Source organism: Uranotaenia lowii, chromosome 3 (genome assembly GCF_029784155.1).
Source record: "Uranotaenia lowii strain MFRU-FL chromosome 3, ASM2978415v1, whole genome shotgun sequence".
NCBI lineage: Eukaryota > Metazoa > Arthropoda > Insecta > Diptera > Culicidae > Uranotaenia > Uranotaenia lowii.
In genome coordinates, this window is record NC_073693.1 from 286499519 (window position 1) to 286523498 (window position 23980).

General features: G+C 37.7%; 4 protein-coding genes and 1 long non-coding RNA gene across 11 annotated transcripts; 2 read left to right on the plus strand and 3 right to left on the minus strand.

Annotated features, from left to right (window-relative positions):
- The first annotated feature begins 4924 nt into the window (after positions 1-4924).
- On the plus strand, positions 4925-8619 carry LOC129758345 (heat shock 70 kDa protein cognate 4). The gene is made up of 2 exons (XM_055755850.1): positions 4925-5111; positions 6309-8619. The coding sequence occupies exon 2, from the start codon at positions 6309-6311 to the stop codon at positions 8271-8273; it is 1965 nt and encodes a 654-aa protein (XP_055611825.1). The 5' UTR covers positions 4925-5111; the 3' UTR covers positions 8274-8619.
- Positions 8620-9535: 916 nt separating this feature from the next.
- LOC129758346 (pseudouridylate synthase TRUB2, mitochondrial) lies at positions 9536-12461 on the minus strand. Its single transcript, XM_055755851.1, has 4 exons — positions 12206-12461; positions 11495-11716; positions 11066-11419; positions 9536-9895 (listed from the first exon to the last, which is right to left on the minus strand). Exons 1-4 carry the CDS (start codon positions 12333-12335, stop codon positions 9630-9632), a joined length of 972 nt encoding a protein of 323 aa, XP_055611826.1. The 5' UTR covers positions 12336-12461; the 3' UTR covers positions 9536-9629.
- Positions 12462-14268: 1807 nt separating this feature from the next.
- On the minus strand, positions 14269-15586 carry LOC129757900 (uncharacterized). The gene is made up of 3 exons (XR_008739846.1): positions 15403-15586; positions 15080-15335; positions 14269-15021 (listed from the first exon to the last, which is right to left on the minus strand). It is a non-coding gene; the product is annotated as an uncharacterized LOC129757900 (long non-coding RNA).
- Positions 15587-16834: 1248 nt separating this feature from the next.
- LOC129753647 (O-phosphoseryl-tRNA(Sec) selenium transferase) lies at positions 16835-18610 on the plus strand. Of its 2 annotated transcripts, none has more exons than XM_055749482.1 (3): positions 16835-17041; positions 17120-17249; positions 17313-18610. In XM_055749482.1, the coding sequence occupies exons 1-3, from the start codon at positions 16925-16927 to the stop codon at positions 18479-18481; spliced, it is 1416 nt and encodes a 471-aa protein (XP_055605457.1). In that variant the 5' UTR covers positions 16835-16924; the 3' UTR covers positions 18482-18610. The 2 variants fall into 2 exon arrangements, with proteins under 2 accessions (XP_055605457.1, XP_055605458.1); XM_055749483.1 differs by having other exon boundaries at positions 16903-17041; positions 17098-17249.
- On the minus strand, positions 18610-19829 carry LOC129753648 (sex-regulated protein janus-A-like). Of its 6 annotated transcripts, XM_055749484.1 has the most exons (4): positions 19465-19545; positions 19325-19353; positions 19157-19212; positions 18610-19093 (listed from the first exon to the last, which is right to left on the minus strand). In XM_055749484.1, the coding sequence occupies exons 1-4, from the start codon at positions 19528-19530 to the stop codon at positions 18690-18692; spliced, it is 555 nt and encodes a 184-aa protein (XP_055605459.1). In that variant the 5' UTR covers positions 19531-19545; the 3' UTR covers positions 18610-18689. The 6 variants fall into 6 exon arrangements, with proteins under 6 accessions (XP_055605459.1, XP_055605460.1, XP_055605462.1 ...); XM_055749485.1 differs by lacking the exon at positions 19325-19353 and having other exon boundaries at positions 19465-19495; XM_055749487.1 differs by lacking the exons at positions 19157-19212; positions 19325-19353; positions 19465-19545 and adding an exon at positions 19790-19829 and having other exon boundaries at positions 18610-19076.
- Positions 19830-23980: the final 4151 nt, after the last annotated feature.

The window sequence follows — 23980 nt, forward strand, 5'->3', positions numbered from 1 at the left end:
TATTTTTCTTATCAAACGGTAACTTTTAAAATTAATTTCCATTCAGTTATGAGTACTGGAAAAAACACTTATTTCGGATTTTCTGCTGAATTTTCATTTGTGATTTTTGCTTTCGTCAGCAAAAGCAGATAGTTTTAAAATTGAGGCTCTCAGGATCAGAGGGGTGTGTAGAGAATAGGATAAATAGAATTATTGATTAAATAAAATTAGAATGAAGCTAAGTAAATATAAACGAACAAGAGATAACGTTCAATTCGAATGAATTATGTGTAACTTGCTCCTGCTTGCGCGACTGTGAGAACGTGCTCCAGTTGCGTTAGAAAGAGTTATCACATTAGTGAGAGAAGAGAAAAACAGTTGTTCAATATGCGTGTTCGTGAAATCGGTAGAAAATCAGCAAAGAAAATAAGCTGTTGTCTTGGTAGTATGCATGTATGGAAGAAAAGTCGTTCGTATCATTGCTCGGTTGAAGACGGCAGTTAAGAAAGTATATTTGACGAGTAAGCACGCGTTTTTGGGAGATGATTGCAGTGGATTGAAGACGCGCGGTCACTACATTGGCGCAGCATACGCTCCCGCCATCTTGTTGCTTGAATAGCTGTTTTTACTGTGACATGTTCTATCTCAGAAGTTTAAAAGTGAAGACTAAAATGAAAACTTTGGCAGTGAAAATTATTTCCATGAAGGATTGATAGTGACTTTTGGTTCAGTGAAATAGTGAGCGACATGAATTCATTTAGGAGGAGGAAGAAAAACTTAATTCACACTTTTAAAATGGCGAACATGGTTGAATGATTTTTCTGAATTATTTCTTTCTAAGCGAGAAATTATTTTTGAGAGAATTTATACCAAAACACAAATCGAAATCAAAATGTAATTCTTATGAAAGAAAACTGAAATGCTGTTTAGAACAGTTTGAATGCGAAGTTATGAAACCAAAACGAAAAATGATACAAATTTCAATATAAATTATTATTTACAATTTTTTAAATTGCTATTTTATCGGAGAAAAAATTTTTTTTTTTGTGGAAAATTATTAAAGAATTTCATTTTATTGAAAACCGAAAAGTTAATAAGGGTGGAAAGCAATATCAAAAGGTTCTATGAAACAATTTCTTAATACGGAGTTTTAAATTCAAAACGAAAATTATGGGGATTTTGGTGATCATTTTAAGAGTTTTTTTTATTGATACAAGCGTTGTATTTTCGAAAAAAAATGTATTTTGAAAGAGTATTTAGAAAAGCTTAAAATTCAAAACGAGAAATGAATGAGATAAATATATCGACTTCAAGATAAAATGAAAACAGTTTCAATGCGAAGTATTGAAATCAAAACCAAAAATTGCTGAAGTATTTGAGATATGTCTTTATTTAAATAAACGAAATATAGTTAAAAAAAATAAACGGATATACCATAAGAAAATGAATAATGATTAAAATGGAACGAAAGAACGGCGTTCTTCTTTTTCGGGTACAGTGCGAAATACTAAAATCTGAACTAAATAGATTGGATCATCATTTGGAAAATAAGTTTTTTAACAATCGAAATATTATCAAAACAGAGGCTAATTTAAAACTGTTTATTTATTTCAAGCGGAATATTCAATAAAATAATAAATAATTGAATTGGGTGAATGTAACTTAATTCGTCATTGGAGACAAAACGAAATTGATTTGAGTATTCATTTTATATGAATTTTTGGAAAAAGAAAGTTTTCATTATAAAAATAATGGAAATATTGAAACAATACTTGTATTTTCATTTAGAGTTTTTCTGTATTGAAAAGCGCAAATTGAATAGTAAATGGTGAATGGTTGAACAAATCGAAAACTAGTAGAAATGGAAACAATTTTTTTTCTCGAGGGACCGTGGAAACAATTTTATGGTTTTAGTATTAGATTTAAAACTTCTGAAAACAACGGAAACAAGGGAAAAACCATTTCGAAACTAAGGTTTTGTACTAATCATAACTATAAGATCGTGGTTTATAAAACAAATTGGACGAAAGTAAATTGTGTTTGTTTTTTTTAAATAAGCGAAGTATTGGAATTGAAACAAAAAAGATTGTATATTCATAAATAGTTTTGTTAAATCAAACATAACATAATAAATAAAGTAAAAATAGTACCTATTTTAAATCAGCAACTTTACTGGAACAAACGAAATTGTTTCAAAGAATCCCACAGTTCATTCGCCCATTTCCCCTCAAAATTTCGTCGCGAACAAAAGGGCCAATAGTTATTTCGAGATAGCAAAAGGGCATTGAAGTTTTTTAAATTTGTTTTCCAGGACGAGGAGATGTAAAAATCAGTATTTATAAGATCGTTGAATGTGCTAATGTTTTAATGTGATCATTTGGACCCGCTTTCAAGCCGAAATTTGCTTGAATATTGCTTCTTTAATGAGTGATCCAAAAGGCGAACAGTCATTCTGCAATTCAAAAGGGCGCTCCAATTTGGCGAATCAACAAAATGAAAGCACTAGTCTGTGGTAAAAGGGCCCACAGTTATATTTATTAATTTTTTGAAGTAATTAGTACGTTAAAGCTAATTTATCGATCGGGTGATGAAATTAAATCAATTTGAAAGCATTTTAGCGACTTATTTAGGAAAATGATTGTACGCAGCTAAATAGGAAATTGATTTTATTTTCTGAAACTTGAAATGCGCCAACTGTAAACAAATCCAGATTATCACATAAATGCGTTAAACTCTTTATTTTACATCCGAAAATATGATCTTCTTTTAATTTTTCTTATTTTAGTGAAGTTAAATTTAATTTTTTAAATAAGGCGAATAGCTTTTTTTATGAGTGTGTAATCCCACAGTTCATTCGCCGTAATCAAAAATCGGTACCGATTTATTTTAAACAAAAACTTTCAAAGCTTGTGAAAAATGTATTATTATTAAAAACCTATTTTTTTAAGTTCAAAAGTGTAAATCTGGTGGATGGTGAATGATCCAGATGGATGAAAAAAAAAGTTGAATTTATTATAATGATATTTTTTTCTCATTTGTCATTTATGGAATTGAGACTTCAAACGATAGTATAGTTTGTAATGATACTTGAAAAAAAATCATTTCAACAAACGAAAAATTACTTTAATTTGGAAAGTACTTTTATTCTCAAATATTTAATAACTTAAAAAGGACGGAATCCAGTTGTTCAGCTTTTTGAAAAAGTTACTTGTGCGTAGTATTAGAATTGAAAAGTTAAATATTTGAAGTATTTAAAATATAAATTATCTACTACAAACGAAATAGTATACAAAAAGTTTCGTAAATTATTTTCAGTAAAAGCAGAAAATAACATTTTCAATGATACAAACGAAATGGAAGCTATTTGTAATGAAATATAGAAGTTTTAGTAAGCTATGCATAGTGTGGGAATTGAAAATGAAAATCATTTGAATGCTTGAAAAAAGTTTTAATAGAAAATAACGATAGATTATTGAGAAAAAATATTTTGGAAACAGTTTTATCAAAGATGTTTAACTTGCGTTGATGAATAATTTAAATAGAGAAATGAAATTCGAAACTTTTTAAGTACTTGATACATTGAAAATGTTTACAAAAAAAGGATTATTTTGAAAATAATTTGAAAACCAAAGCGACACATTTTATTCGGTCACTATTTTTCAAGAAAATCGGTTCATGAAGAGTGTTGGTATCAAATTTATGAAAAAATTAGTTAATTTTTAATGCTGTAGAATTTCATTAAACTTAAAAAAAAATATTGCCTACATATTTCAATACCGGAACTTATGAACAAGTTTCAATATGAAGCAATTATATTGCAATTTGTCAGTACAATGCAAATAGCTTGTTAACAAAAACTTGTTGCTCTTATTGATATTTTTGAAAGTTTTTTTGTAAAACCAGATACTTTAAGAGTAGGCAAGGGGGCGGATGTAGAGAATAGGATAAATAGAATTATTGATTAAATAAAATTAGAATGAAGCTAAGTAAATATAAACGAACAAGAGATAACGTTCAATTCGAATGAATTATGTGTAACTTGCTCCTGCTTGCGCGACTGTGAGAACGTGCTCCAGTTGCGTTAGAAAGAGTTATCACATTAGTGAGAGAAGAGAAAAACAGTTGTTCAATATGCGTGTTCGTGAAATCGGTAGAAAATCAGCAAAGAAAATAAGCTGTTGTCTTGGTAGTATGCATGTATGGAAGAAAAGTCGTTCGTATCATTGCTCGGTTGAAGACGGCAGTTAAGAAAGTATATTTGACGAGTAAGCACGCGTTTTTGGGAGATGATTGCAGTGGATTGAAGACGCGCGGTCACTACAGGGTGCAAGTGCCAAAATGATCAATACTGAGTTAAGTTAAGTATACCTAACGATTCTTAATGTTTCAATGTACATCTGGTGCAAAACTCAGATTTTTTATAATTTTTTGAGCAGTTTTTTGATTGAATTTAAACTACTCGAATTCGAAAAAAATATGAAAAATCGAGCACCTTTACAAGCTTGAAGCGCTATCTCGAAACTATCATTTGGGCACTTGATCCCAAACGCCTCAATTTAAAAAAATATACAAGTCATAACAAACATAAAGTTCTGTAAAATTTTCAAAACTGTCATTTTGTGTAAACAAGTGTTACTTAGAACCAAGTTACGGAGAAAATGCAATTATATATGCTAAAACACATTTAGTCAGCTAGTTTTGAACTAAAAATGAACATTCATAAGAGTTCTTAGACTTGCTGTTTATTGCAAGCCTCTATTTAAATAAAAATACGTTAACAAGTTGAAAATAAAGTATCCACCTGAAATACCGATTTTCATACCGATTTTTAGGATTTACATACCGATAAAAGATTTTTTTGAGTTTCAAAATACCGATAGAAATGTGGCATCACTGGCTTGGGCTTTGCTGCTTGCTTTGTGCTAATAAAACCACACGCTCTTCCATGTTCTCTCACATTCATTGAACAGAAATCGAGCAGGACACACACGTTTTAGTTTGTGAAGTGCGCGAGTGATCCTGTAACAAGAGTTCCTGAACAAGTGAATAGTGCGTTTGCGAAAATCGCTGGAAAATTAGTGTGGAAAACTGTGACTAGCTTTCTTCTTCGTCGATTATAATCAGAATAAAAGGTAAGTGGTAAACAGTTTAAAATTAAATCGCTCTAGGAAAATTTTCCATGACTCAGCAATGCGGTTGTCCATGATTCCCACCGCATGGAAACAAAATGGCTATTTTTCCATTATGTGTTGTTTCCGTTTTTGAATCTAGTTATAGTTACTCAGAGCAAACATTAAAATCTGATAAATCATCAATAAAATCAAAAGAAATTGCATTCGAACTTACTGGAAACAATATGGCTTCCAGCATTATCCGCATTTTCATGCTGCCTGCTTCCAGAACATTCTGGATGGAAAAATTCAATTCTCATAATGGAAGGCCGCAAAAAATTGTGAATCAGCTCTTGACCCCGATTTGCATTTTCTGTTCGCATGATTCAAGTTTTTTTTAAATCTTTTTTACCCACTATTGTAAATTACACGTATCGTTTTGCTGAGCTTACGTAAATCATGATCTAGTTATATGCATTCAGCTGCTAAGTAGGCAGCAGGCCGTGACCACGAGGTAGCTGCCTTTTAAAAATCACGAGGAAGTGCTTCATCGCATATGACGGATGACCCACCTTGACTGTAAGCACAAATACGTATGCATATGGTGGGCTTCACTGCGATCCGAAGATGAGACAGGCTCCCTTTTAAGGGAATTTCATATCAGTTTCCTGTTCGATGCCTCATCAGCGCTTCAAGCGATCTTTTATCCTTCCGGGCTTGTTAAATGTTCACATTTTGCTTATTCGATATTTTTTTCTGGAAATCTAGATGGTAATATCATCACTTCTTTGTTAACCACGCGGTTTCTTCTATGAACTGACGTGCGTGTAGTTGTGAGAAATGGAGGCGTTAATCATCGCCACATGCCTCTCTCATCCCATTACCAGATGGGATGTTTGGCGCGCGATTGATGCCAAGCTCAGCACACGGAAAGTATTTGCTGTTTTCTGATGAGCTTTAACAACAATTGAACCAAGAAGTCCTAAAACAATCAATCGAATAAAAATAACATTAATTGACTTAAATAGTCTGATAAACGACAACAGAATCAAACGAATCTTCTCATTGGTCTTGATTTCTCTCTAAAAACACAACCGATAGACTGATGCAACAATTACGATTTCCAATAGAATATAATTTTCCTAACAGCGATAATGGCTTTCTGTCTCAGCAAAACTAAAGTTAGCATTATTCCTGAACCAAACTTTTTCATTCTAGATGGCCGCCAAAGCACCAGCAGTCGGTATCGATTTGGGCACCACCTACAGCTGTGTGGGAGTGTTCCAGCACGGAAAGGTCGAAATCATTGCCAATGACCAGGGTAACCGCACGACGCCGTCGTACGTGGCCTTCACCGATGCCGAGCGTCTGATCGGTGATGCCGCCAAGAACCAGGTTGCCATGAATCCGGTCAACACGATCTTCGATGCCAAGCGTTTGATTGGTCGCAAGTTCGACGACCCCACGGTTCAGGCCGATATGAAACACTGGCCCTTCGAGGTGGTATCAGTTGAGAGCAAGCCAAAGATCTCGGTTGAGTACAAGGGTGAGACGAAGAACTTCTTCCCCGAAGAAATCAGTTCCATGGTGTTGACCAAGATGAAGGAAACCGCCGAAGCCTACCTGGGCAATACCGTGACCAATGCCGTCATCACCGTTCCCGCTTACTTTAACGATTCGCAGCGTCAGGCCACCAAAGACGCCGGAACCATTGCCGGTTTGAACGTATTACGTATTATCAACGAGCCGACAGCTGCCGCAATCGCCTACGGTTTGGACAAGAAGACCGCTGGCGAACGCAACGTCCTGATTTTCGATTTGGGTGGCGGTACCTTCGATGTGTCAATTCTGTCCATCGATGATGGTATCTTCGAGGTCAAGTCAACGGCCGGAGACACTCATTTGGGTGGTGAGGACTTTGACAACCGTCTGGTGAACCACTTTGCTCAGGAATTCAAGCGTAAGCACAGGAAGGATCTCTCCTCGAACAAGCGTGCTCTGCGTCGTCTGCGTACGGCGTGCGAACGTGCGAAGCGTACCCTTTCGTCGTCGACTCAGGCTAGCATTGAGATCGATTCGCTGTTCGAGGGTACCGATTTCTATACCTCCATCACCCGGGCTCGTTTCGAGGAACTGAACGCCGATCTGTTCCGTTCGACTATGGAGCCGGTTGAGAAGGCCATCCGCGATGCCAAGATGGATAAGGCCAGCATCCACGACATTGTCTTGGTTGGTGGATCAACCCGTATCCCCAAGGTGCAGAAATTGCTGCAGGACTTCTTCAACGGCAAAGAGCTGAACAAGTCCATCAACCCGGATGAAGCCGTCGCCTATGGTGCTGCCGTCCAGGCCGCCATCTTGCACGGAGACAAGTCGGAAGAGGTTCAGGATCTGTTGTTGCTGGACGTTACTCCACTTTCGTTGGGTATCGAAACTGCCGGAGGTGTGATGAGCGTCCTGATCAAGCGTAACACTACCATTCCAACCAAACAAACTCAAACCTTCACCACCTACTCTGACAACCAGCCGGGTGTGCTTATCCAAGTATTCGAAGGTGAACGTGCCATGACCAAGGACAACAATCTGCTCGGAAAGTTCGAACTGTCTGGAATCCCACCAGCACCCCGCGGTGTTCCCCAGATTGAAGTCACCTTTGACATCGACGCCAACGGTATCTTGAACGTTACTGCTCTTGAGAAATCGACCAACAAGGAGAACAAGATCACCATCACCAACGACAAGGGTCGTCTGAGCAAGGAAGATATCGAGCGCATGGTCAACGAAGCCGAAAAGTACCGCTCCGATGACGAGAAGCAGAAAGAATGCATTGCCGCCAAGAACGGTCTGGAATCGTACTGCTTCAACATGAAAGCCACCATGGAAGACGACAAGCTAAAGGACAAGATCACCGACAGTGACAAGACCCTGATCTTGGACAAATGCAACGACACCATCAAGTGGCTCGATGCCAACCAACTGGCCGAAAAGGAGGAATACGAACACCGTCAGAAGGAGCTCGAATCTGTCTGCAACCCGATCATCACCAAGCTGTACCAGAGCGCCGGTGGAGCTCCAGGAGGCATGCCAGGTTTCCCTGGTGGCGCCCCCGGTGCTGGAGCTGGCGCTGGTGCTGCTCCGGGAGCCGGTTCCGGATCTGGCCCGACCATCGAGGAAGTCGACTAAATGCCTCATTCCGAAGCAACCCCAATATCTCCCCATCAGCGGCAGGCGGCTGATGTTCTTAACTTATTCAGCATTCCTCTTTACTTAGCGCTGTTACTGAAGCAAACAATTTTAAAACAACCACAACAAACAATCGATATTTCAACTTTGTTTCGCGGTTTTGTTACACGATTCCAACTCTTGAAATTCTACATCATTAGGTATTTACTATCTTAAAACCACTAACGAAGGAGAGAATTAAACAAAAATGCATTTTTAACAAAGCCGAGTTCGATTTAGGCAGCAAAACAAAAGAGCTTGAATAAAAATACGAAACGAGTTAAGAAAAATTAGAAAAAACAACAAATGATTTTTTTCAGTGAAAATCGAAAGAAATATGTTCCTTGTAATATGGGTGGCAATGGAAGTATGGGAAAAATTTCATTATCGAATTTTAAAGTGACCCTTCAAATACGTAACGCGTTTAGGGGGTGGAAGGGGTATTACAGCTTGTTACGGTTTGTGGATTTTCGATATAAAATCTAATAATGTGTTACGTAGGGAGGAACAGAGAATTGAAAATAGTCGAATATTGCGCTACGTAATTTTTGAACGGTCCATGGAATGCGAAGTTTTTATTTTGATGCCAAACCTTATATACAAAATTTCTGTATGAAATGTCATGTAAGTAATTTCTAATAGTAGAGAACACAAGTAGATAACATAAAAAAATGCAGAGGAAAAATATGGAATTGAAAACAACACCTTGCCAGGCCTTCAAATCCCAATATTCCGTATATTTTAATAGAAAAAAGGTGTAAATCAGAAGAGACCTTCAGTTCAGTTCACTCGTCGTTTGATAGTTAATTTATTGATTTTTTGTTCCTTTCTTTAAAAAGAGTCATGAGAGTAACGTCCTCGTCTCTTGCCTTGATTTGTATCTTGTAACGTTGCGTTGTGAATTTGAACAAATGGTCATACCTAAATCGAAAACGAGACAAATAAATCGGCATCTGTACGACTTTAGTCTACATCGACCATCATCTGTTAATTTCCAGAAGCACCTGGTACAATTTTACTTTCATCTTTCATCCATCTGCCTACCACTTACAACAGTAATGTCAATACAGCAACAAGTAAAAATAAACACACATGAGACTAGCTGGGTCTGAAGGTGACGAACCAAAAAAGGAATTTGTGATGATCGCACAAAGTTCATCGATCAGATCGATGGTTTTGCTACAAGGAAGAGAGACAAAAACAATCATTTCCATCGTCTGCTCTGTTATTAGTAGTTTTTTTTATTTCTACAAGTTTCAATTTACAAGCTTCCTTCTATTTTTCAAACATTATCTCCTACCTTGGATGGTTCTCGTTTCATCGGTTGTCGTCCAGGCTGACTAGTTCCGAGCTTGGTTGCCAGTGCATTTCCGGGTGCTCCCGGAGCAATCGGTTCGAGTGGGCCATCCCGGTCAGTATGTTCTGCAGATTCCAGTCCTTTCGCAGCAGCGCATGCTCCAGCAGAAAATGGCCATGCCGAATGCAACGAATCCCGACACAGTGGGCCACCGATTTGAGGTCGATTCCGATCTCGTGAATCAGCTGACCCAGGTAGGCTTCCGTTTCGTTGATGGCATGGATTTCTGGATTTAAAAAAGTGAAAATAATTTCTTAACTTACTCATGATTTTGTTAACCCTTCGTTTCATAAAGTAACAAATTTGCAACAATTTCTATATGCAAAGAGTGAAAAATCGTGTTTATAAAAATATTCATCATTTCCAATTATGAATTCAACGGTTTTTTACGTTAAGTTTTTAAGGGACAGGATAGAAACTTTCTTTTTTCTTTAAAACAATCTTATTAGACGTGACAGACATGTTTTTTTTTTTTTTGTATCAGGAGCTTCAACGAATTGCCACAATTAGGTAGGAAGCCAAGAATTGGTGTTTTTTCAACTACCTACATTTTTTTATTATATCAAAATAAGTGAGGTTATCCCTAAGGTTCCGACGAAGGCATGGTTTAAGCATTTTAACATGAGTCGCGATTTCATTCGCGTGGTTTCTCGGCTCATGTCAAATCACTGCCGGCTTGACGCGCATTTGTTTCGTATACAACTAGTTACAAGCAATGTTTGTGTTTGTGGGGATGGCTACCACGACATTGATCATGTTGTGTGGACGTGTGAACGGTTTGATCGATCGAGGGCTTGGCTACTGGATACCCTTAGGGCCCGAAGTAAACTACCTGGTGTTCCAATTCGAGACATCTTGGCAAACTTAGATCTTGAATATTTGTACCCTATATACAAATATCTTAAAATGTCTGACTTGGTCGTTTAGTCCTCTTCCACTCTGTCTTTACTCTATCTAATGCTCTTTTCGTCTATTCATTAGAACAACCTCTCGTCCGACCGGTTCGATAACACCGGGAAGAAGGCTGGCCAGGAAGACAATACCTGCGGTAGCTTACGAAACCACGCTACAGGAAGCCTCCACCGACCCAAGACGGAAATCTGTTCTCGAGAGCGACCCTACACAATCCTCTTTCCTTTCCTCAAGTAAAAATCAATAACAGTTGAGTAGCCGCGACGATTACGGCCCCCCGCTTACTAACACCACACAAAAGTGAAGTGAATACTCGGCACAAAAAAAACTTTATGAGTTAAATGCCTTAATAAAACTACTTGTAAATAAAAAAAAAAAAAAAAAATAAGTGAGGTTGTTAGAAAATGTCACCATAATCGTTTTAAAAAAGGCTTGATTCAGAAAGGTCCTTGATAACTTAGCATTAAAAATTGAGCACACCCACCTATGGTAAAAAACGGCTTCCGGAACTCGACCAGCCGCATTCCGTAGATCATCGGTTGGCTGTTGTCCGCGGGCCGGATTGTTCCTTTGACGGCAAGGTCGTAGGCTGCCTGCGATGCTAGATCCACGCCACAAAGTTCGAACATCTTGCGCTGATGTGAAGCCTGCAACGATGCCAATAGCCGACCGATTTTGTCCGATCCTATGTGCTTGCAGGTAGCTTTGGCCGTTACCCGTGAAAACCCAAAGTGGCTCTCGGTGGCTTTGCCCAGGAAGCCGGTTACCCGGTACACTCTAAGGGGTCTATTTTTCTGAACTTGGAACGCGATATCGGTGCCTTTGTTGATGCCTACAACTGATAATTTGAAAACATAAGACAAATTGCATTTCAATCTGAAATTTACAAAGAGCAAACAAGGGTGCAGCGTACCTAGAACGCCACTGGTCAAGCGACCATGATTCGCAGACATTCGTATTTTGACGTCTTCGGTTTGATACCGGGGTCCACATACTAGTACGTTGTCTGAAAGGTCCTCGGTGCGTTTTACGATGTACCTACTGGTAGTATCGGAGACACCTTCGGTTTTAATGGCAGGGGTCGGCTCAATAGTAACCCGTTGTAGTGAAGGGCGGACTTCCAAATCGTTGAGATCTGAAATGAACCATTGATGTTCTTCGTAAGTGGTTTTATTAAACTGGAAAACACGAGTTTGAGAATTAAATTCGTCAGTTTTAGCCGAACAACTAAATGCTTTAACCAAACAACCAGTAATTTTTACTAGAAATTGGAAAGTTTATAAATAAACAAACGATAAAATAAAATATTTGATTATTTTTAAACTAATTAATAATACATAAAATTTATTTACAAAAAAGTTAGCACATTGAGTTGATGGGCTAAAATTGACAAACGTTCGGTAATAGAAACATCAAACTGATAAAGATTATTGTGTAACTTCCATTAAATGCATTAAAAATTACTTTAGAACTTTCAATCATTTTTTTTTAAATTTATATTATTTAAGGAATAAAAAAATACATTTTCTTTTTATGTCTGCATCTACACGACTTTTTTTAAGGACCAATTGAGGCTCAACTTAACTGATTAAATGATTTACAATGAACAAATAACGTAACGTACCTCTGCATAGGTTGCCGATTATCGTGTGCCGGATCTGATGTACGGTGAGCCCGGAGGGTTTGTAGATGTTAACGACACCATTCAAATATTTCCAAACCGTGGGGGCATCTTTCACTTTTACTAAGCTCATTGCGTATTCGTAGGAATAAAAATGCGCTAACGGAATAATTTAATCCAAAAATTTTATTATTATTAAATAATTAAATTTTAATCTCATACTGAGTGAATCACATGTTAACATAAACGACATAAACAACGAGTTCATCCAAGATTCATCCGCGCAAACGAAAACAAATCTATGCGCATGCGCTCGGTTTCGTTAAGTGCACGAACAGGTTTGCACAGCTCTATTTTTACGACACTTTCAGTCAGTGGTGCCAGATTTCCGATTTCATTTCTGTTCTTTATTAGAGTTTTCCACACTGCAAAAAATTCACATTTTAGGAATATGTGTTAGCCTTATAGATTTTTGCAATGTGATTCCCATTTGGAAAATACGTGCCCACACATATAGAATACAAGATTATAATTTTTATATGCGTCACATAAAAGTTATAAAATCCCACACTAAATATTATAAGCCTACGTTATACTCAAAGGCTTGCCTACTTTGGGGCGTTTTCATACTTGTCTACTCAAAGGCGCTTTTTTTTTGTTCGAAAGAATTTTTCGGAAGAAGAAAGATATTAAATGGTTCATCATTTTGAAATTATTTATTTTAAAAATACTTATCCGACAAAAACTACAGATCTTTTTGAAATAGATCATTTCCGGGAGTTCGCTCCATTACGTCCATCATATTTTCCTGGAACACGGGATTGACGACTATGGCGGACACCAGACTCCTGGTTCTGCAAAATTAAAAAAAAAAACTATTTTTAATCATGCTAGAAATCATAAATTGATTAACTTACCTTCTTCTCTCGACAACCACTTCACAACAGATTTCCTCATGCTCATGTAGTCCTACGGGGTAGAGAAGAAAAGATTAATAAGGATCCACTGTTATTTTTTTTTTTGAGTATTACTCACCAAATTATTGCATTTGAGTTGAGAACGACACACCAACTTTTTCTTCAGGGTGGCCATTTTGAACACGTGAAAATCAAAGATCTTATCTGTCAATAACACATACATTTCATAATTCGAATATGAATTTTATGTGTGACATATGATTGTCATATGAAGCTTATGAAATCTAACTGTAGAACAATTTTGAAGACGTATGTGTAAGGGAAACATACATCCGAAGTATGGATTTTTTGCAGTGCAGAAAACTGCAGTGCTTTATTAACAATAATAATGCATGCGCTGATAAAGTTCATTCCTAAATGCATAAATACCTTGGTTCTAATGTTTAAAGATATTAAAAAATTATTAATTTTTTCAGCAAAACGAAATCTTAAAGGACCCACACACCTGGGGGAGGAAGACTGAAATTTGCTGTATCGTTTTCTGTATCGTTTTTTTACTGTTCGGCAAAAAGCCAGCAGTTGTTGAAAAGATTTGTAATCGTTCAAATTTTAACTTTGGATGATCAGTTTCGTGTAGCGAGTCATGTAACTCAGTTGTTTAGGTACTAAATTTAGATTTAGCTATATTTTTAGAACTACCATTAATCAAACCATTTTTATTTACCAGCTTCAAAACTTTGACGAAATTTCAGCGACTCAATACGCCTGATCATGCAATAATTTGCCTGAGCAAAACAAAACCTAATTAAATCATTGTTCTACGCAAAACAAGTGCTTTTCAGCATAAAACAAGTTTTATTAAAAATCTCTAAATAAGAAAGTAAAATTTTGAACCTTCGCACTGGTCGGTAGATTGATGAGAGAAATTTGACGTTTGAATTTTTTTTATTTTTTATTCAGTCTTCCTCCCCCAGCCACACACTACACGCTTGAAATTATTAAACCATTTACGTTTCAAAAATAACCATTTTTGACCTTTTCCCGGGAAATGCCATTTTATGAGTTCTCTATGAGAAGTCATAAAATGACTTCTAGGGGAGAAGTTCGAATATGGTTATTTTTCAACCGAATGGGATTCAGGAGGAGAAGTTGAAAAATGGTTGTTTTTAAATCAATGAGGGAGAATGTTAATGTAGAAATAGAACAAATTGAAATGTTTTCGAAGAAAAATTAAAATTTATTTTTTGTTTGTGTTTTTCACGCCTTTTACCTTCACCCGGGATTTCATTCATATACGTGGTTTTTTTGTCCTTCTTTTTAGTGTTACAATCTTTGTAGTTAGCGATTAAATACGCTTTCGGAGCATCTCTGATTTATGCTGACAAAATACAACAACGAATTTGTTTAAATAGTACCTAATTACGGTTTCTTATTAGTAGTTAAGGTAACACTAGAAGGCTTCGATCGTTAACTGGTACGCGGCGGCCTTTTGTTCTCCATCAGTGAGTTGCTCCCAAATGCTCAATCTATTGCAGGACGACAGATCCGGACAGCTTCTTCGGCTGCAACTCGTGCCGCTAGGTAGGGCAGTTCCGCAGGTATTCCGAATCGAAGTAAAACACATTGATGGTGATGTCCTGCGGAACGATGTCCTGTGGCAGCGATAGCATGTGGGACAGTTTCGAGTGTCCCGTAGTCGGTTCCCCCGAGCGCATTCCGTATGAGATAGGTGGTCGCGTTACAATCCATCGGTTTTTTCTAGAGGCCCGCATTCCGGGTTGTCAACATTTGACTGATTTCCACTGATTTCTTGAGGATAACATTTTCATCAACGATGCTATTAGTTATTTCGAGGACGACTGGCTGACAAGGGATTTTTTCCCAAAACGGCTTTACGACAGGCTGAAAAAATGAAATATTTACATAAAAAAAACAAGAAACTTTTCGCAAAAAAAGTTACCGGTTCCTTTTCTCTGCTGCTTTGTGCTTAATGCATCTGGGAGGTTCTTGATGAAGCAGCTGTAGCACACACTCTTATGATGACCGCAATTCCACTCCGGTGGGTGGAGATTTTTGGGCTGTCTACCCATCTCAGCTTCATCCGAATGTTATGAGGAATGTTCGGTGCGCTCGTTCCGGAAGTAGGTAGTCCCGCGTTCGGTGCCGTTGGATCTGGAACTGGAACCGGATTGCCGCAGATTCGTCCAATAAGTGCACTGCAATTAATTTTGTTGTTGATTGATTGGGTTTTTAATTGGGAATTTATAATGATTAAACAATTACCTTTAGAATCTCTCCAGCCCTGTTTTATTCGTGCGAACAAATTAAATCCGAAACACCTTCGGTTCACTCCACGGTAGCTTCCAATATGGCGTAGAAAAAACGTAAAATTTATCAACCATTTTCTGGTTAATACACGAGAACTTGATAAATGGTTGAATTTTGACATAGAAAAATTCTTAAAAAATAACCATATTGATAGTTTTGGAGCAAACACCAAAAAATGGTTATTCTATAACCATAATTGGTTAAATGAAAACGAGCGTGTAGTGCAAATATTGGACAAATCTTCTTTTTTGACACCACTGACTTCAACCCTTTCATTCACGAATGCGGGGCATGCACGCTAGAAACTATTAAACCATATATGTTTCAAAAATAACCATTTTTTACCTTTTCCCGGGAAATGTCATTTTATGAGTTCTCCATGAGAACTCATAAAATGACTTTTCGGGGAGAAGTAGAAATATGGTTATTTTTTAACCGTAAGAAAGATAACCGTAGAAATTGAAAAATGGTTATTTTTCAACCGTAAGAGCTGTTTTGTGCGATTTGTAAAATTGATTGCAATTGTCGAAGGAATTTAGAAAAACAAGAGTCCTCAGGATAATAATTTTATTTCTTGTACATTATGATAATACTTAAAAACTATGACCCATTATAATAGTTTGATAGATTTTTTTAATATATTATGACTGCCATCTAACTTTAAGCAAACGCAAACAGCAGCCGAATCACCTGGTAGCAAAAGTAAAATTCCCCCACGAACGCTACCGGGATGGATGGATGGAAACGAGTTTTGCGGAATAGTCTAGTCTGCTATCGTGGTGAGGGTGGAGGAGGCGGTTCTGACGAATAATCCTTGACTCGCTGGTGATGTTTGTCATACATTCCGGCCCGTTCCAGCTCCTTCCGGATGGTGTGAAACACAATTCCTTTTGAACTTCCATTAGCAGTGGCTGCATGATAATGGTAATGGTAATGATGGTACGGTGGGTGAGTCCTCGCGTCCTATTGAACGTTGTTGGTGTATCTGCCGTGCCTAAACCGGCGTCATCCAATCGATACCCTGAAATTTTTTTTTGTTTATGTTGTTGTGATCGGCAAATAATTAGAAGAAATCACTTACCTTTCTCCATCTCCTACAAATCCAAAGTTTCCACGATTTCCAGAACCAATTTTTCTGGAAACTGGATGCTGTTCCGCGGAAGAAAAAAATTTGCTTAATGGGCGTCCGGCTGCAATTACCGCTTTCAAAATGGCAATATCAAATTATTCAACCATTTTCTGGTTTATACTCGAAAACTACCAAAATGGTTAAAATTCTTTCTGGAAAAATTGTTGAAAAATAACCATATTGGCGGTTTTGAAGTAAATATCATAAAATGGTTATTTAAGAAACATAAATGGTTATACAAAAATGAGCGTGTGTCGCAAAAGTCTCATCAGATAGGATTTTTGGTTGTTGGAATTTGTTGGAATTATTTATCACAGTATAGTTACTGTTGTTTTGTTTGTTTCTATAATGAACCAAACCACACTGGAACGCATTGCCCCGAGTCTGTGTCCGGCCAACTATCTGGCCTTAGCGAACAACGCTCGAACAAATCGGGACAAGGCCCTCCGTCTACTGCTAGAAAAGGTATAGGTTTTATGAAGAATTAAGTCAAATGAACATTGAGCATCAACATAATTAAGTTTTAAATCCCCCATTTCATAGAGGAAACTCCCGGACGATGGGTTTGACGATGTCACGATCGAGTATTTCGTCAGCGAGCTGGCCCTCATGGATAGCAATAACTATTTGAACCCGGTCGGCGTGGGTGAACGTGAAGGGCGCGTTTACAGTGGTCAGAGGTTTTTGAACAGTTCATATGTCTGTTACTTTTCTTAATTTTAAACTTTTATTCCAGATTTAGTTCGCAAACGCCATTATAACTTCAGCCACGGGGTGGGACGATCCGGAAATCTTGTTGATGCCCAACCGAAAGCGGCAGGTTCGACCGTAATGTCCAATCTTGCCAATGCTTTGACTTTAGATTTGATTCGAGATATGGGTATCAAAAGTTGCTCCAAAGCTGTCATCGTCCCACTGGCCACTGGTATGACTATCATGATGACCCTACTGGCAATGAAGCAAGAGCGTCCGGAAGCTAAATATGTACTGTGGTCCCGGATTGACCAAAGTTCGTGCTTCAAGAGCATTCTCGGTTCGGGACTGGTTCCTGTGATAATAGACACTATCGCTGTGGAAGAATGCAACGATAAAATGCGGGGCACCGATGTAAGTGGCTTTAGATCCAAAATCGAAGAACTTGGTGCAGCAAATGTTTGCAGCATAATTTCTACCACTAGCTGTTTTGCCCCTCGAACCTGTGATAATATTGTAGAACTAGCAGAAGTCTGTAGCTTGTACCAAATACCTCATCTAGTCAACAACGCGTATGGTCTCCAGAGCACCTATTTGACGCATCACTTGGAAACGGCCTTCAGACGGGGTCGAGTCGATGTATTCATTCAGAGTACTGATAAAAACTTCATGGTTCCTGTTGGCGGTGCTATACTAGCTCAGTTTGAGTTAGGGTCGATAATTGATCGGGTAACAGCATTGTATCCGGGACGTGCCAGCAGCTCTCAACATCTGGATATGCTGATCACTCTTCTCTCCTTCGGGCGACAAGGTTTCAAAAGTATGACAGTCAAACGAAAAGAAAACCATCAATATCTGCGAGAGAAATTGTCAAAAGTAGCCCAAAGCTTTGGGGAAAAAGTTATCACTGGTAAGAACCCAATTTCTATGGCGTTAACGTTAAAAAATTTCCCCACCAATGTCGAAATGATTGGTTCGATGTTGCATACGCGAGGTGTTTCCGGTTGCCGCGTAATCTCCGTCAGAGATAGCAAACGGATCGAAAACCACGAATTTAAAGCGTGGGGTTCACATTGCAGTGACCCATCCGATGTTCCTTATTTAACTGTGAGTGCATCTTTAGGCATTGAAAGCGATGAGATTGAAACTTTCATTGATAAGTTGGAAAAAGTGCTAAAAGAACGACGGCAATTTGAAACTACTAACAAATAATATTTTCAATTTACATTTTACTTGTCCAACGTTCATTCCTATATACATATACCTTTACCTATCTTTATTTAGGACTAATAAAGAATCTTATTTAATTTCTTTTACTTTAATAAAACAATACTCTCATCTTTGATTGCATAAATAACGTTACTTTATTGTGGGTGGGTCGTACTGAGAAAAAACTGCCCTAATTTCATACTCATCGTTGCTAATAACCCTCGTCCGAGGTTTCTATTTCGTAACCCTCATATTTGGTAAGCAAAATCCTGCGAGACTCCTGGTGATCAGCTTTGCCGAAACCCTGCGAGTACCCGTACACCTTGATGAATTTCTGGTCCGGTTTGTGTTCGATCCTTCCACCCCCGAGGCATTCCGTTTCCAGTCCAAGCCCGGCCAGCGATTGGCTCACCTCGTCGTATATATCCGAGTGCCACTGGGCTCGCAGGAAACCACGGACGATGTTCTTACTCGGTTCGCTTCCGTCATCTTTCTCCTTCCCGTATACTCGAATCAGGATGTACTTGAAGACCCCTTCATCGATTTCAGCCAGGGGAACAGCCTCCAGTTTAGCGTCCACCATGGTACAAAATTGTCCCTGAAAGTTGCGGAGCTCTGTAAAGGGTGTTGCAAAACATATTAGTCCTATTTTTATATACCTAGTTAACTTTCCCTTACCCGGGAGTAATTTTGAGCCTTTAAAAATATGTACACATGCACGGAGCATAGCTTTTCTATAGAAGCAAAAACTTGTTAGTTCAATAGATGCAACAAAGCAGAGCAATTAAAAAAATCCTGCCGCCTACGTATCATAAATGTAACACCAAATAAATTAATTTTCCTTACACGATGCGTGTGGTTAAAATTATAAGCAGCTCATAACAAAAAGACAATAACACCAGTTTACATAAGTTGATATATCAAGTTATTAAATTTATAATACAATTTAAAGTGTGGTTTTATTTTAATTTATACTTTTGAATTACCTTTTTTGAATAAAAGCCGGCAATGGGCGATGGGCGCGCTCGCGACCCTGGTATACGATTTCTCATGCGTTAAACAAAGAAAGCGATAGCCTTCACTCCAATTTCACTCCGATTAGCTGTCATTCTTATGGAAATCTGTGTAAGAGTAAAGAGCAAGCTTTATTCTTTTTAGCAGGCCCAATCCCAATTTGGGATTGGGCCTGCTAAAAAGAATAAAGCTTGCTCTTTACTCTTACACAGATTTCCATAAGAATGACAGCTAATCGGAGTGAAATTGGAGTGAAGGCTATCGCTTTCTTTGTTTAACGCATGAGAAATCGTATACCAGGATCGCGAGCGCGCCCATCGCCCATAGTATTTTTGAATCTTTTTTGCCGGAACTTTGTTTACTTTTTTCAAGGATGGGCGACACTTCATTCAGAACGTTCATTCTTCGTTAAGTTTCAGGGTTGCATTTATTTTTGATTAGTTTTGTTACCCTTATCGAAAACTGTTTCAGCCTCAGTACGGTATCAGTATAATTTGCATATGTATCACAGATGAATATAAATTATTATGATAACCTTTTTCCAACTATTTTTCTTCGCTTTGAATCGAAATGTTTTCGCTATCGAATGAATATTATATCTCTGTTTTTCAAACATAATTCCCTTGAAGGCTCCGTGGGTCACAATTTGGCGTTCATGAGCCAAATGTGGCCCGCCGGCCACGGTTTGGATCCCCCACACAGTAAACGAAAATTACCGAGTTCGGTAATTTTTTTACCGAATTCCTAACATGTGTAAATCGTTAAACTGTTCGGTATTTTTTTCGGTAAAAAATAAATGAACATCGGTAAATCGATTCTTCATTTACCGATGTTCGTTTATTTTTTACCGAAAAAATTACCGAACAGTTTAACGATTTACACATGTTAGGATTTCGGTAAAAAAATTACCGAACTCGGTAATTTTTTTTACTGTGTATGTACAGTTTGAGAGCGCAAAAACGAATGACGAAAAACTATGCACATCAAAGTAGGCGAGTAACTGAGAAAAGTTCTGACAATCACTCACAGATTCGCGGTTGTTGTGAGCGGCTGGAAACACACACAGTAAACGAAAATTACCGAGTTCGGTAATTTTTTTACCGAAATCCTAACATGTGGAGTTCGTTAAACTGTTCGGTAATTTTTTCGGTAAAAAATAAACGAACATCGGTAAATAAAGAATCGATTTACCGATGTTCGTTTATTTTTTACCGAAAAAATTACCGAACAGTTCAACGATTTACACATGTTAGGATTTCGGTAAAAAAATTACCGAACTCGGTAATTTTCGTTTACTGTGCAGTTGCCAGCTCAACAAGTATCGCATTCAAGGAATAGTGGTTGGACATGAGACGGGAAAATATACGAATAAAGTTTCGACTCAGTTCAAATCTATTGTACCAGGGCTTAAGGCTTTTTTTTACAATTTCTTTATTTGACACGGCTCATACCTTTAGGCTTTAAGGAGCAAAAATCGATATTGTTTGTTTACAATTGTTTGCTTAACTTAACACTTTGTGAGAGAAGAAAGGAAGATAGAAAGGTAATATGAAAATAGACGAAGATCGATAGCTTTTAGAAAAAGGTAGATTTCGAACATGTAGTCCAAATCTAGCACAGCTAGTACATCTCTCACTGGAACATTAAGTGGTTTTCCTCGGGCCCGAAGGGAGTTTATTAAATTAGTTCTGGCGACAAGATGGACCTCACACGACCAAACAATATGCTCGATGTCATGGTAACTTTGGCCGCAACCACACAAATTGCTGCCTGCAATGTCAAAACGATAGAGAACCGCGTCTAAGGAATAATGATTGGACATGAGACGGGAAATTATACGAATAAAATCCCGACCGAGGTCCAACCTATTAAACCACAGGGTTTAAGGCTTACCTTTGGGATAATCGAGTGGAGCCACCGACCCAATTCATCCTCGCCCCATTTGCGCTGCCCGTTGACAAGAGAGTTTCTTCGAACCAAGAAGTAAAATTCGTTGAAAACGAATCACGTTGATACGTGTCGCCTTCCGTCGCCCCCACCTTTGCCAGAGAGTCTGCCTTCTCATTACCCACTATCGAGCAATGCGAGGGAACCTAAACAAAAGCGACGTCTTGATAAAGCTCTCATAATATCATGTATCTGTTCGAGGAAGAACGGTGAGTTCTTTCCCGGTCGTATTGAGCGCATTGCTTCAACAGAGTTTAGACCATCCGTTGCAATATAGAAGTGCTCAGCAGGTCGTGAGGCGATGCTGTCCAAGGCCCTTTGGATAGCAGCTAACTTTGCTATATAAGCATGGTGACTGGAGATTATAAGAGGCGCTGTTGTTTCGTTGAAAACTCCGAATCCCATTTTATCCTCAATGAGAAATCCATCGGTAAAGTACATTTTATCAGCATCGACGTGTCTATATTTAGCTTCGAAAATTTTTGGAATCAGCAGTGGGCGATGGGGACCCGGGATTCCACGAATTTTCTGCTACATAGACAAATCAAACTGGACAGAAGAAATATCGTTGTCTGGACTGAAAACACGAGTTGGAGAGTACGAAGAAGGGTTTACCTGCATTGAAATGAGGACATGGTATATAGACATAAATCTGGTTTGAAGATTTTGCTCTAGTAACCTTTCAAAATTAACAATCACCTATAGGTTTATGGCCTCACACCTGATGAAGAACCGAAGTGATAGTAGATTGTATCGATCTTTCAAAGGGAGTATTCCTGCCAAAACTTCAAGACTCATGTTTTACCCTGAGGACATACTGCCCAAAGCGATGCGAAGACAATGGTATTGGATACGCTCGAGTTTGATGAGTTGAGTTTTGGCAGCCGACTACTGGAAACAGAAGCTACCATATTCCATTACTGGAAGAATAGTTGTTCGATACAGGGCTTAACCCTTTCCTTCCCATGGTAGCACAGGTGATCCACAACTTTGCACAGCTCGCATTTGAACTGGGCGCTTTGGATCAACACAATTTTTTCACCGAATGTGTAGATATAAGTGAAGAAACATTGCACAAAATTTGAAGAAAATCGGTTCGCTAGGTTTTGCTTGGCAGATCAAAAGCTGCAAAAAAGTCGGATTTTTTTCGAATTTAAATCAAGTCGTCCTTTGTTGCTCAATAACTTGACAAGTTTTTATAATTTCCTTCAAATAAAAATACTGACGTGCAGAAGGTTGCTTATGCAAGCAGAATCAAATGATGGTTTACTTAGATTTCAACTAAAACATATAAATTCTTGAGTAAGTAAAGTGGATCACTGGTGATACACTGGGAACAAAACGTACTTTTCTTCTTGTGAAGCTTCTTATCAATACTCAAGAAAATCATTTCGTCAACAAAAAAAATCGCTTCAGGATAGTTATTTCATCTGCTAAATGACCACATATCTCAAAATATTTGTAAAAGTTCGAGATTTTCTCGAAACACGGCATGTTTTGTTTCCCTTGCGCAAAGTGTCATGGCGGCCAATTGTTCAAAGCAAAAATGAAAATTTCAGATATTTCAATAAATAGACTTTCGAGGGATGTGTATACCAAAGAAGTTTTTCATTAAATAGTATCGTTTTAGTTTGTGATCAATGAAGTGATGAAATTCCATGTTTTTTAGCAATTATTTCCTGTTTTTCATTTGCACCCTATGTGTTGTTATCTTCCCAATGGAGCACATATGATCCACCTCAAAACCCAAATTTATCAAATGGATCATTAAAGTAGGCTTAAATTATGCATCTTTTGTTCTAGAACTTAAGCTGTAAATCAATATGTCTATTTTTAAAACGTGAAAAACTTCGTGGGAAGGAAAGGGTTAAGGGGGGAGTAGGGGTCTAACACTTTCAAAAAATCGATTTTTTTTATTTTTTTTATTTTCTTATTGTAAAACATTTCTAGAATGTTGTGTCAAATTTTCAAGTCAATCGAAGCAAAACTGTAGAAATTATAGGCCTTTATCTCCTCTTATCTAATACTGCAAGAGAGAGCAGAAACTTCAAACGCGTTTTTCTCGAAAGCACATTTTTAAAGTCCGTGGACATCGTCATTTGAAAACTACTTCACCGATTCTTTTCAAATTTGGAACATATTTTCTACATATAAAATACCAAACCCCAACGATTTTCTTTTTTTTTTTACTTTGGGGAGATTTTACAGATAAAAAATGGCGGATTTCTTCGTGAAAAATCGTAGTTTTTACTTCAAACAGCCACAAAAATTTCATAAAATTTTTTTTTAAGTTAAATAAAATCGTTGGGGTCCAGAAAAACATCTATTAAAAATATTTTACTCTGATTATTTGACTTCAGATGATTCTGTGCTGAGATACAGTGTCCGTCACCGGCTCATTTTTTAATATTTTTCTACGAAAAAAAATACTAAATGTTGTTTTAACAATGCTTTGTATAATGCAAAAAATTTGAATACATTTGTTTGAACGATGGCTCTAAAAAAATTCGTGAAAATGGTGTTTTTTTTACCCGTTATACC

What these genes read in the sequence shown, in the direction of transcription:
- LOC129758345 (XM_055755850.1), top strand. Translation starts at nt 6,309, where the DNA reads ATGGCCGCCAAAGCACCAGCAGTCGGTATCGATTTGGGCACCACCTAC.
- LOC129758346 (XM_055755851.1), bottom strand. Translation starts at nt 12,335, where the DNA reads ATGAGCTTAGTAAAAGTGAAAGATGCCCCCACGGTTTGGAAATATTTG. An exon ending in AATCGGCAACCTATGCAGAG is followed by an intron (nt 11,717 to 12,205) that starts GTACGTTACGTT and finishes GGTTCATTTCAG; the next exon opens with ATCTCAACGATTTGGAAGTC. An exon ending in GAAGCCGTTTTTTACCATAG is followed by an intron (nt 9,896 to 11,065) that starts GTGGGTGTGCTC and finishes TTTTAAATCCAG; the next exon opens with AAATCCATGCCATCAACGAA.
- LOC129753647 (XM_055749482.1), top strand. Translation starts at nt 16,925, where the DNA reads ATGAACCAAACCACACTGGAACGCATTGCCCCGAGTCTGTGTCCGGCC. An exon ending in TCCGTCTACTGCTAGAAAAG is followed by an intron (nt 17,042 to 17,119) that starts GTATAGGTTTTA and finishes CCCATTTCATAG; the next exon opens with AGGAAACTCCCGGACGATGG. An exon ending in TGAAGGGCGCGTTTACAGTG is followed by an intron (nt 17,250 to 17,312) that starts GTCAGAGGTTTT and finishes CTTTTATTCCAG; the next exon opens with ATTTAGTTCGCAAACGCCAT.
- LOC129753648 (XM_055749484.1), bottom strand. Translation starts at nt 19,530, where the DNA reads ATGAGAAATCGTATACCAGGGTCGCGAGCGCGCCCATCGCCCATTGCC. An exon ending in CCGGCTTTTATTCAAAAAAG is followed by an intron (nt 19,354 to 19,464) that starts GTAATTCAAAAG and finishes TTTTGTTATGAG; the next exon opens with CTGCTTATAATTTTAACCAC. An exon ending in AGGCTCAAAATTACTCCCGG is followed by an intron (nt 19,094 to 19,156) that starts GTAAGGGAAAGT and finishes CACCCTTTACAG; the next exon opens with AGCTCCGCAACTTTCAGGGA.